General features: G+C 40.3%; 1 protein-coding gene across 9 annotated transcripts in view; it reads right to left on the bottom strand.

Moving 5' to 3' along the window:
- The window catches only part of LOC135491727 (protein piccolo-like), a 95,934-nt gene that overhangs the window by 63,311 nt on the left and 18,774 nt on the right, over positions 1 to 13,849 (bottom strand). For 8 of the 9 annotated variants that reach the window (XR_010447873.1, XM_064777789.1, XM_064777791.1 and 5 more), the window contains exons 3-4: positions 8,772 to 8,985; positions 4,215 to 4,343 (exon numbers count right to left, since the gene is read on the bottom strand). Coding sequence is in view for 8 of the 9 variants with exons in the window: in XM_064777789.1 (XP_064633859.1) it covers positions 4,215 to 4,343; positions 8,772 to 8,985 (343 nt within the window). In the remaining variant the exon portion in view is untranslated. The remainder of the gene's footprint in view (positions 1 to 4,214; positions 4,344 to 8,771; positions 8,986 to 13,849) is intronic. The other variant, XM_064777793.1, reaches the window with a different exon arrangement.

The raw sequence follows: 13,849 nt of genomic DNA, 5'->3' as shown, positions 1-13,849 counted from the left end.
CAAAATGAAAACATCTATAACATGATTATCTAAACTTTTTGTTTCACCAAATAACATTGTTTATTGTTAAAATAACTTTAAGCTAGTGAATAATGCTTTTTTGGAAAAACATGCGAGATTTTTTTGGAAGGCAGTGCACGTTAGTAACATACATGTACTAGTAACTTAGTTCTAAGAGGCAATTGATTTGTTGAGATGAGAGCAGAGCACCGGCAAGGTCACATCCCTTTTAAAGAAACCTACCTCATCAGGTACAGTTTTACGTATTCTTTCTTGGGAAAAATGGTCCGACAAGTCCGACCGAGAATTGAATCGGTGAACCCGCTCATGCGTTTGACTCTTGGTCTTGGAACAAGCTAAATATCCATTACATTCTGAGTCCCAACCATTTCGAAAATAAATCAAAGAGTTAAGATGATATATCAGCTTTAAGAGACACTTTAATAATCTCTTTGACGGACGAGGCGTCTCAGTACAAACACCCTCCATGTTTTCTTAGGCTGATGATTTCGTATTAGCCTTCTGTCATTGTATCAAAGTAATAAGGCTTGTATGTTTGCTGATCATTCCGCCGGTATCCATCTTGGGGAGAAGATTACACGACCTTGAGATTTAATGTATTTGATCTGTATTGGTGGTGGGGTTACATGAGTTTACAAATTGGGCAAATGATTCTGTTTGGTGATGCAGTGAGATAGTAGACGAAAGAATTGTCAGCCGAAGGAATTTTTTTTCCTCGTAAGTGATCATGAATCAATCAAGGATTGGCTGGCAGATGTAATAAGAATACACAGAACATAAATTTTCGTGGGGGTCTTATTTCGCGGATTTCGTGAGCAATTGTAAATCGCGAAAATATGGCGAAAACATATTTTTAAGTTAGAAAAAAACAAAATAAATTTAATAAACTACAGCTTTTGAAACGAGCGGTCTCCCTTCAATTAATGCAGAGTTTGTTTTTGACGGTCTCTCATTTTTTTTTAGTCGTATGCCTTAAAACCACGTGGTATCAAGTTAAGCATTCCCTACCAAATGTTACTTTGAACGTTGGGGCTTCACAAAGCAATTAGAAAGTCGGTTTCGAGACGATTCCAAAGTGATGTACAAAACTAATTATCAATAGGGCTTTCGTGATTACCAAGGAGGCCAGAGCCAGCCAGGAGAGGTCAAAAGAAAATTAAGCGACACGAAAGATAGATAACGAAGTGCTCACCTAAAGCATGAGCCATAATGAAGGAGATGAAATCCTGTCATCAGGGATGAAAAAAATCCCCAACACCAGTAATCGATTAGCTTTGAGAGTTGCCTTTCCCTACTTAGTCTTCTCTTCATGACAAGGTTGCCAACTCGAGTGGCTAATATGTTGAGACAGTATAGACGCTTCGTTTCATAATGCATGAAGCAGGTGATCAGCCATTTGAATAATACATAGGCTAGCATAGTCGTTTCTGACCGAACACATCAGGTTAACCCTTTAAGGACAACAAAGCCAATGATGACAGCCAATGGGAAGATATTTTGGTATTTTTTCCCCGTTTTCAGTACGGACTTCATAAACCGTTGGTCCTACAGATGATGTTGCTTGAACTGTTTGTAACATTAAACTGACCTACTAATGTAATGATTACTGGCAGACGGCGGATTCCAGAGTTTCTACAACTAGCATTACAGACATAAAAACGCTGATATTAAATCTGATATACCCAACTACGTGACCTCCAAACAGCCAACAATTATTACACAGGTATCTTCTCATACAATCATCAGCCAATAACCATGATAACGAAGATCATACCAGGGAGCCGAACCCATTGTGACCCTTCACCATGCCCGCTTGACCTCTTGCAAGGAAACAATTTACCTTTCGTATGATGAGACATGTATATCGCGGCATCTCGTGGAGTCCTCTCTCCTGCCATTTAATTCGCAATAATCAAGTACCAAGTCGATTTCATTTGTTTCTGGGTGAACTCACGAGCGCACATGTGTATATCATTACGTATGCTAACATGGTTGATGCATGTTTCCTCAAAGATGCGGGTTCATTTTTGACGAATTGTATTTGCATGTTTGACGTGTATAGCTTTACTCTTTACTTAATGCATTTATGCAAATGTTGTAGATTCTAGTGCATATGACGTCATGCCGCACCTGGATGGTCGTTGATATAGATACTGATGTTTTGAAGAGCAATCAAGCCCGTCATCCTTTCATATGTTTTATACATGACGTGTTTTGTGTGTATCTCAACTAAAATCACAACGCAGCAAAATAAGGCAATAACTATGACTACCACACCTCGATAACATGGCAATACAAGTATTAGCTATTTCTACCGGCACTAGTAATCTATTGCTAAAGACCTACTGTGCATGTTACTAAACTGCTGTCTGTGCCTTGAACTATCCTGAGCATCACATCGTGTTCTAAATCTACAACCTAATATGCATGATGCCAAAAATTAAGTTATTTAGTCTATGTTATAACACCTTACTCTTGAAGCGAGGGATGAAATAATTTATGATTCTGTGATTTATGTATCACTGTGTCATCTAATCAAGTGTCCGTCCTCGACCTAAGAATTTTGGCATCACCAGTTGAAAAAGGCTGTGCAGTTATTGGACTCTCATGGATGGGAAGGGTAGGGGGGATTCTATATGGACCAAATAATATAGGCATATACCTTCCCATTTTCTTCTTTTCCTTTTTTGTCGTTTTGCGTAAGGTTCTAATGAAAAGCAAAACAAGAAATATACTAAGTAGATTTGAGTTGGCGAGCTTTACCCTTTGTCTTGCAGTAGCTACATTGCAGACCAGAACACTCATAAAAACATTCGACTTTTTTTTACAGAGTACGCATTACCCCTTGTAGACCTCTAGGATTCATTCTAAGGTTATGACGACTCCGAAAAACCCTACAGAAAAATAGTTCTGTACTTGTACATGTATTTGTTAGTTCACATCCTCTTCTGGAAGTGGGTTGGTTAGAAATAAGACGGTCGCAAGCAACCGAAACTTGCGTTGCTGGCAACAGAGTAGGAGGATTCCTAGCTTCAAGCTTTCCTCTAGTAGTCCGCCCCGGCGACGTCCTGCACACTTGCCACGATTGCGCAAAAACCGATAACCATGCAATATCAGTGTTGGACTGTTATCTCGGCGAGCTACACTATGACTGGACAATACGAAATAAAGCTTTTGATGAAGTACTCTGTTTTCAACCACAGGGCAGACTGTCTGCATCACAATTTGTGAAGAATCTTATAATTGCGAGATTGACAACAATGTATACATTCCGCTAGGCATAATAGTACAAATTTACCGTCATTACCAGGATGTAAAATATTATTTGCCACCCTTAAACATTTTTTACGGATTTTTTTTACAAACTGAGGAGAAACGCCCTGACGCCTTCGACTGAACACGTCTGCGCCGCATACTCAATGTGAGATGCTACCGCCGTGTACGAACAAAGAGAGGACCAAACAACGTAAAATTTCGACCAACAGAAACTTTTTTCAAAGTACATGTACATACAGCTATAAATATTTCGTTTTTATCTCACGTTACATTTAAGATATCCCAAACAATATCCTCGAGTTTTAGAGCGATGTGAACAACATCTTACCGAGGCCTCCCTATCCCACAGCCATGATTATACAAAATGCATTCAAAAACACACATAAATATTATTACAATGATAAATGCGTTAGTGAACACAAAGTTTAGTAAGCTACAGATAGTTCGAGTGAAAGCCACTAACACTGGTGTCAAACCACAACACAAGGCCACAACATAGACTGTCACCAGAGCCATATATCTAAATACCACAAAAACGTCATGCGAAAACAAAGGAAGGCCAACGAAGTCTAGAATTAGAGTGAAAAGAGAAAGTTAAAAAACAGATTTTGAACAGGACTAAGGATGAAAACCTGGGGACAACAGACCTAGAGTGCCAGAAAACGAGTCGGGCAGTCAGCATGCAGTGTGAAATGAAGAAATAAACCTTGACGCCACTAAGGAAAACTTGAAAAGGCCACACAGTCTATGATACTCAAGGTAAGACGAGCCAAGAAGCCAAAGGAAAAACACCTAAACAGGAGCGTAGAGAAAGCAGCGGTGAAACGTACATTGCATCCCAAGGAGCTTTGCGGATCCAACATGGCGGATAAAACGTAGCTGGGTCATGCGGCGTGCTGCTGGACAAAGGGTCTTACCTTATTATAAACGGCTAGATTCTCTATAGCCTCAAAATGAGGTCGTTGTCTAAACCCATGAAACCAGTGCCCCGAGCTCATAACTAGATGCCTGCGTTTATGGCACATGATGCAAAGCCACTCTTGAAGCTGTCGAAAAAGGGAATGAAAAGAATTCACTATAACAAGCTCGCAAACAAAACCCAAAACTACGAAACATAAAATGACTGGAACCGCAAGGTATTTTGAATGTGGGTTCTCGGGACATGCACTTGTGGCTCAACTTGGCATCCCAAAGGAGTTATAAGTTTTACCTCCATGGTTGGCCTACAGAGATTGAGTTGTAAGGGATCTCTTCGATGTGTTGGTCGCATGCAATTGATACTCAAAATAAGCCATCAGTGGAGGTGGTGAGATGACTTCAGCCAATTGTAACTTTGGGATACTGGGCTGTGGCTGTGGGTGGGTGAAGTGAGTTACTTAAGTCCGTTGCATGTGTGTTGCGGGGAATTTATTTCATGTCTGCGTCAAAAGTAATTGACATTTTACTGGCCATAAGATAATGAAAAACGGGGCCAGGGACATCAGCTCCAAAACTTTGAATTTGTACTAGTCCATTTGGAGGAAAGTTTGTCCAGTGACATCTTTTGAAAAACTGTCAATGCTCGACACATGGCGACAATATCCTCGATTATTTCAAGTTATTTCTACCAAACAACTGCAACGATATTACCCACCATTAAATTTTTAAAATTATATACAATATGGCCGAACGAACACGGTATGAATTCGAAATTGGACCCCTGTTTCACATGCGACAAACAGACAGTGAAAAAAGGAAGAAAACATGAGTGATTTCTTGCATCATCTTTAAACATCTTAAAACTGAGTGCAGGAATTGGCCTTATTGTCTTAAGATTGTCAATGAAAATGAATCAATTTATGAACTCAATTACTTCTGACACAAGCTGTAGGGGAGCGATGAAGCATCAGGAAGCAGTGGCGACCATGTAGGACCTACACTAACACTCCAGACTATAAGATGCAGTTTACATGCATTTAGTACATGATCTCACACTAGCTCAATGTGTCACACATTCACAATCGTTTCCATCATGGCTGTCGGAAGAGGGAACCTAGAGGATTTAGTACGCGGTGGATAAAGACATTGGCTCACTCTTTAAAAATACATTTTTACCCATGTTGGAAGTGACGCCACAATAGAAACCGACAAAAGAATGTAGTTAATTTTGAATTTGAGAAGCCTGCAGACATCACATATCGTAGGTTAATCTCCTACTATATCCCTCAAACACTGGTATAGGATAGCCTGGTTTCTATTGTGATGTAAAAGTTAACAATGTATACATTTATCCGCCGTGGTGTATACTCATACTAGGGAATTTTCGCGAACGCACCTCCCCAACCCATTAATACGAATGCCAATCCCTTCGTTCCACCTGCTGATCGATCAACAGAAAAGGCATTCGCGTGGTGGCTTCCCGAAAACTCCCTATATCACAGCGCGAAGCGTGTGCTCGATGCAAACACAGTAGGAAAACACCTGCTTTGTCTATTACAACACCAGTAGTAGGCTTTTTCCGACTTCTTAACGGTTACTTTAACTTTTTCCTGATTTATCCGACAAATATCCGACTTTTCCTGAAAGGTCTGATTTCTAGAAAACCTGTGAAAAAATACTAGGGCTTCCCAACTTATGGAATTAATGATCAAATGCCGATGCTAAATGGGGTAAAAGAGGTGTAACTGATGTTAAATACCCGAGAGTTCAAAGCACGGTAAAAGAGGCTTAACATTCCATTTGATTTGAATAATCGAAGGAGCCATCAATCCAGTGCTTTGACGTCTGTATATTCTGTTCTATCATCAATCTCAAGGTTGAAGACATTTCGATTTCGCTTGCAAGCCGTGTCCAATACCAGTTACCAACACTGGCATTGGATATATAATGTATTATCTTAATAAACTGCTTCATTACTAATACATCCTGACATCTTTATATCCATGGAAGAAAGCTACGTCTGGTTCACATGACAGGTACGTACAGGAAACAACATTTAAACAAAAACCACACTGGTACATGACGGTACGACTTACTGGATTTTAAGCAACGAAACGAAACCAACGAAATGACGATACTTTGGTTTCTTTTAGTATTTAACAAGGCTTTTTTCGTGCTGCGCCAATTGTCAACGAAATAGATATAAAAGAGACTATGGTTACCCTCCCGGGAATATTATTACAATGCTCAAAATAACTATCCAGGGCTAGAAAAATACCCCCTCCCCATCTTTCACGGGGCATCACTAAATAAAGGACGGGAGGACTGAGGTGCTTGGAGGGTCGGTTTTAAAACGCACGTAGAATGGCATGCGTATCAAGCTTACCACAAGCTTACCACAGTCAAATGAATTAAGGCCTTGCCCATTACACAGTCTATTGTCTTCAAACAAAGCCTGCTCGCACCAAAGACTGAATTTATATATTCTACTGTCTTATCGAAGGGTTATCATGGCAAATCTTGATCACAAAAGAGGGGGTCGTTAGGCCTCAATCAGCAACATGAGCAAGGGCAAATGAACGTGATGCAATAGAAACTGACACACAATTGGACACTCCGTATTCTATTCAATAGAAGGAGGCTTTTTCCGACTTCTTAACAGTTTCTATACCTTTTTCCTGGCTTATCCGACAAAAGTTCGACAAATTTTTTCATCTTTTTCATAAGATCATATGGTGGAATGGAAAATTATATTGGCAGAGAGAATATCCTTCGATCTGCTGGTAGAGAATGGAATATTCTGTGGTGTTGCAATCACGGGCACCATAGTGAGAGTATCCTCTTCGTAGGCAGATCATGTTCATGGTCCTTTGAGTCCAATTTCCGGACAATGTCCAGGATAGTGTATGGCTTCCGAATCATTTACACGCCAACGCTCCTGTCATCCACATTGTTTACAAGCCAATGTCGTGTCCAACGAATATGCAGGTAGAGTAACGTATTCAGATCGCTGGAAATGGTGTAGTGAAAAACAGCACAACAATATGCAATTAGTGGGTGTGCATGATTCGTCATAATGGAAGACACCTCATCAGACGTTTGCCGTGAGGAGAGTAACCAAAGTGCGCTGCGAAATCGGGCCTTATTAGGCCTACTGATTGCATCCCCACGACTGTCCATAAATCTAATACGTGACAGCACTGTATACGCCTTCAAGGTGGCAAATTCATAATTTTGCAACAGCGCTTAACTTGTGAGCTACATCAATACGACAAACTAAGTATGCAGACTTGACTCAGACAGAATCCACTCGAACTTTAGTGCAAATCCGCCATAACTGACATCATTAGTGCCAAAAACGTTATCTTTATGTAAGTTTTCTATTAGCATCAAGAGTGTGCATAAATCTCCCAGGCAATCTACTACAGGACAGGACAGAATTCCCAGCAAAATTGAATCAATCTATATGTACAATGAAAGCCGTAGCAAGATCGAGCATCTCTTCACAAATGATGGATGAGCACACGATTACTTAGCTCAGCACAGTTAATTACCCCGCTGTGTCCACAGAAGGTAACATGTACCACTGATTATCGTTGACTTTTTGATATCATTGATCGAAGGGATAAGGCGCGGTAATGATTTGGAGTCCGTAATGGATGGGAAGGCACGATACGAAAGGGTGTCTTCGACTGAACAACATAACTCTATTATGAAGGCGATTGGCTTCAGGTAAAATCAAAAAGTTGGTCTGCGCTGTAGCGGATTCAGGATTTCGGTAGATGCGACAAAATATGGCGCAACTCAAATGGTGTCTAATACTTGAAATCGGTTTTCGACAGTTACCAATCGGAAACATATGCGTCAGTACATCCAATCAGTGATTGGTTTGCTTGACTTCCGTCACAATCAGTATTTGTGAGAGACCTCCAGTATTTTCGAAAAGGCTGGAATCGCACAAGCTATTATACTCCCAAATGTTGACATACAGTCATTACACATTAGGGCAACTGGAGATTTGACATATTACACGATGGCTCTGAACGGAAGAACCTGCCACCCCCCCCCCCCCCCCCCCCGCCCCCGTATTGATATGCCAATATCCGTGCTTATACTGGAACTGGAAAATTGATGTCTTCGGATTACACTAATATTAGTTTATAGCCATTTACCGGTATACGTCTCAACCCATATCCAATTCATTTCCGTGACATAAAGGCAATCTCAAATAAGACTGACGCCCATCAATTATGCAATTGATAGACAAGTGAAACAAACATACAGGAAGGCCTATTATCAAATTACGGCATTTTACTTTTTAAATTCAACTTTTAAATATTTAAGCATTTACGACCCAACAGCACGTTTTCCTTCCTCCATCTTTGGATCCAGAATATTACACAACACAGATACACAGAGACATAACAACACAAACAGCACGTCACATGACAAATAAAAACAAAACAAGAACTCACAACTACATGTATAACTCTGGACCAGGCAGTCGTTGCTACCGTGCCCGGTCCAACATAATAAACTTTATATCTTCTACTCACCTTTGATTGCACATTGGTCTGAAATGTTCCACAGTCTTTGCACACAGTTTTCTCACAATCTGCACAGATATTCGCCTGTCCGCCTTCTATTCCATGTTTTACCTCCACCTCGTTACAAACAGGACAGACATCGCCACCCTTTGACGAGATATCGGACATAGACGACCGCTTTTCAATCTTGTGCGTCAAATCTGTGAAATCGTTTTCTAAATCCCTGCAAATATGAAAAACGAGTGAACTATAAATAAGGTATCAACCAATCAATCAACGATCGAGGCCTTCGATCTTTATTGCCTTATTTTGGGAAGCCCTCGTATTTTTCAAGTCGGACAATGTCGGAATTTTGTCGGATAAATCAGGAAAATGTGAGGGAAAATGTTAAGAAGTCGGAAAAGGCTTCTACTAGTGTATAAAATTCTGCTATCTAAGTAAATACTATTACTATGTATCGTCCATTGCCTCCAAAGCGTCGAAGAAGAGGTCTCTATAGTGAATTCGTTGCCAGGCAGCCATGCAGATACTCCAATCTGTGGCTCCAGACGGTATGTCACTACATACTCGTGTTCGGCATGTTTGGAGTGAAGAAAGATGAGATTGTCGAATATTTGTCTCGAACACATTGTGCATTGAAAGAAGCTATGAGAAACCTAACACAGCTACCATTGAGTTCACTTGGATAGTTTGAGGGACCCATTTTCAACCTTGCCAAACAGAGTGTGTTTGCAAAGCTACAGGCTGCCACTGTAAGTCATCTGGTCTCATCTCAGGACCTACGTCAATACAGGTTTGATTTGATACTGCTACGAGGGTGACTCAAAGAGTTTCATTATGTAGCAGGATCCATTTCGGGGCCGAGTCATGTTCTCACTGTTGCCAGGCAGCCGGATACTCAACACTGTATGTCCCTACTCGTATACAGAGTAGAGTGTTTGTGACTGAAGAGAAGAATAGCCCAGAAAAGTGCCTAACCTTTGCCTTCCATTGGTCCTGAATAGTGGCAATGATGAAAGAAGCTTGAGCTTGTGCTCAGTTACTAAACAGTTCACATGATGACCCGGGGTACGGATGTATATGAACGTATGCCTATGCGTATGTATTTGTAAGTTGATTTTGTATTATGTTCATGAAACTACTGACGGTTACCAACATATTCTCATGGCTAGAGACAGCTTTTCTAAGGGATCACAATCTTTTCCGCTCAAAGCACAAGAGGCTACAGGCATTTTGACTGAAGTTGCTAGATGTTTAATTTTGGGAAATATTTTCTCAGTGAAATGTTGATATGACAAAAGTGGGGAAGGGTCTGTCTATGCTTCCTCACTGAGACCTCAAGTTGTTAAGTGTTGAGCTAGTATTGCTCTCAGACGTATGGTTCTTAAATGCTGAGGACTGCTTGGAGTTGAGCAGATAACAGCTTAACATAAATTCAGCACAGAACTACAAATGCTAGCTAGAACTCAGGTCACCTTCAATTTACATTTTGACATTGAAGTATATCGGGTGAATAGCCTCGAATCGCCAACGAATACCCACGAACATAAATCACATCCGGATGCATTGAGATTGCACGTGGCCAGAGTGGGGATTTGGATGGCGGCCATCGATCTAATATTGATGCGTATTGATTGCTCATCAATCAGCAATCAAATCGGGCTTGGCTAATGGGAGCCAGTGTTATAGCCATATGGTCATCTGGGACAGATTTTTATGGCTATGGTCTTTTCCTACCACTGACATCGATCGCCTGGCCCAAAACCCATAAAATGTTACTTGAAGTTGGCTCAGAATCGCTATTGGTCTCTGGGCGCCTTTCTAGTTTTCAAACAAGTATCGAATTTGCATCGACCTTCTAACGCATCACGAACTTTAATACTTTTTCCTAATTTGCAAGGAACGTTGAAGCGTTTGATGCCTGCACTAGACTAAAGGAGAGCGGTATAACATTTCCTTTGTTTGAGTAATCTGCTGACATATTTTGACCAATATGCAGACTGAGTGTCATAGTTAAACCTATCACATATTGTAAGGAGTTTACATTATCAGGAATCGAACCCGTGACTTCAGAGGGGACTGGCTCTAAGGTAATTCTATGATTTATCAAGGATTATGTGACACTTTTCTGATAGACTAGAATGATAAAATCCCGTCGAATGTGATACCATTATTATATTTTTTTACTGTGCGCCAAAGTATAAGACTAGAAACAGTACAAAAGAAGATATCGACCTGTAACTGTATTAATCATCATCATTTTCGTAATGCAACTGGTAATTTAGGGTCATAACTGGGCGTTGTCGCCAAAGAATAAGCACCGGTTTTATAAATACAGACATGCGGGGGCTGTCGGTGACGTTGGATGTGGTTTGATGCCATATAATTTACCAACCAACTCGTATCGAAGTCTTAAAAGCTGCCGGCTTAATAAATCGTTACAGCGACTGACCTATCAGAAAGTTTCCAGTGTCCAATTTACAGAGTCTACCTGAGGGTTTCGAATAATCAAACTTTCCCCTCGTGATACCGATTTGAGGTTTGGGGATGTATGTAAATTCGTATCAAAATGACAAATACTTTCAGTATTCCTTAAACAACATACTTTAATATAAAGAATGTGTTTTTTTTGTTTCCATTTCCATTTTCATTACCATTCCATCTTGAAAGGCCAATCCAAAATTTGGTATCTTCCTACGAGAACTCATTAACAGCGCACTTAAGCTTGGCTGAACTACTGTCCCAGATTTATCGGATCCCGTCATTTATACAAAAAGGACTTGGAGAATATTGTGGAAGCCGGAAAATATCATTTCATCGTTAAGTAATGTTCTTCTGTCACCTGCTTTCCCAATTACGCTGTCAACGAATGTGTAGGTTACATTGCATAGCTCCACTGCTTGCAAACTAATCGATAGAAACCTAATGAGAAAAGGGTATGAACAGCTAGGTGCTTATTGAGAAGATCTACATGGTGAAACACAGGTAACGATGCAGGCATGATTAGAGACACTATAGAACTCAAAGTACCGGAAACATTATCGATCATTTCTTTAGGGAGGAAAAGCGAGACGTAATGCCAGGATCACGGTAACGTCGAAGTGCGTACATCTTATGCATTTATCAATCAGGTCATGGAGGTGTGCAGCACAGATAACGGGAGTGAGTTCGTGTACAAAACGTAGTGGGGTTGATACCCGTCACCAACTTTCTCCCTTGTAACATAAATGAATTCTGAAAGCCTCTCATGTCAAGACAGATAACTGAATCTCATTGCGCATAATATATGTTCCGATGGAAGGCATGCCAAGGAGCAAACAAAAGCATAGCAAATTGATCAGTATCAAATCAAATAAGAAATGTAACACGACTGTATAGAACACAGGCTACTGCTTTCAACAACCGCCCAGTTGAAGTGTACGAACGCATGATACTTAAATATGAAACTCTATTATTAAACAGTTGGTCCAACTACAATATTTCTCCAACAGAGGAAAATCCGATGTGTCATTTTTGGGAACTGGATGACAGACGTATGGTAACAATTACGTGCGTCAGTAGTAGCCATAGTGTCAGCTCATTAGACTGGTTTCTTCCTCGAAGCTAAAATCTATTGCCCTAACATATCAAGGCGTTATAAAGTAATCCGTAAGACGTGACTATCAGCAGCCGCCTATTGACGGAACTGTTGACAATGTTTGCACTGTCTGGACAAATACCGTTTTAGGTGCCTCTACAGTTTTTCGTCAGGGCAACTATTCACATAAAGAGGTACATTTGCCCATGATATTGGAACCACTATTACGGGCAGAACACTAAGTCATCACTCATACTATTAAAGATACAATTTGTTGTCAAGAGCAGCTTTCGCCATTCCTTCAAGACAGAACATCTGGCTTCCTCTAGAAACCTGCACAGCGTACTATTCATCCCAACAGAAGGTTCTGATCTGACTAATACAGCCCCCGATATCTGCAGAAGAGTTTGCTAAAGATCCGTGTTTGGCTCAAATAAGAGAAATCGCCACCGCTAAAAAAACCGATATATACTTGTGACAAATGGCGTCTACGTACATTACTCACCCGAATAATAATTACCAACATCCCATTCCTTTTGGGATATTATTCAAATAATTATACCCGGAACATGTAGATTTTATACTTCAATAATAGATGACTTGAAATCAAATCGGCCATGGGAAATGGAGTTATATTCTTGTTTGTAACGCATGGGATGAAATATAGTGTGGGAGATGTATGCAAAAGAGCTGTTGAAGATATAAACCGCATAATTCAGGGTTATGTGATGTATTCCGATAGTAGTTCATTTTATATTCGGACCAAGTTCACAACATATTTTCTATGGAGTTGTTTGCACAAAACCCTTGCTCGAGCCAAAGAACTCCTACACAAACTTTCATAATACATTAGTCTATTGTCCCTCATTGCCTACAAGGTAAATATCAATGTATAGGATGTGTCGCTTCTTCAGAAGACTTGAGGATATACGACATTAGCTGGACGTTCGTTTAATCAAAATGTAAAAGTTTCCATGGAGATTTATCCAGTTTGCAATGCTATTTAGAAACACATCCTTTAGGGCTATATCAGGATGAAACCTTGCAGTAACCAGCTGGTTACTCTAAGATGAAACATACTGTTTCTGAAAGACTTCAGATACTGTCCACTGGAGCCATAGCTGAGATAAAATGACAGGTCAATGCTCTACACTCGCACTGAAGCAAACGGCTACATTTGTGTAATTGCTAGTTGCATAATAAAGTTTGTAGGTCACAGTGGGGCTCGAGAATATTGGGAAAGGGAAGCGCAACCCCAACTAGATAGCATCACCAAAGTACAAGTGATTTTGTGGTCACAATGACCTGGAATTCGTTGATAATTTTCCAATCAAATGAACATCCCTAAATGTCGATACGCTTATCATAATTCCTTTTGAAAAGATAATCGGAACTGGCCAGGAAAGCTCTTAATCACAATCGATTGCCCAGAGAAAGAACATCTTACAAACTATGGAAAAACTTATTGACCTAATGTTAGCTGCAGCAAACTGTTGCTAGTGACAAAAAA

This window comes from Lineus longissimus, chromosome 7, assembly GCF_910592395.1.
Source record: "Lineus longissimus chromosome 7, tnLinLong1.2, whole genome shotgun sequence".
In the NCBI taxonomy this organism is placed as follows: Eukaryota; Metazoa; Nemertea; class Pilidiophora; order Heteronemertea; family Lineidae; genus Lineus; species Lineus longissimus.
Note: the sequence above shows the minus strand (reverse complement) of the source record. Positions and strands in the feature narration are given on the sequence as shown.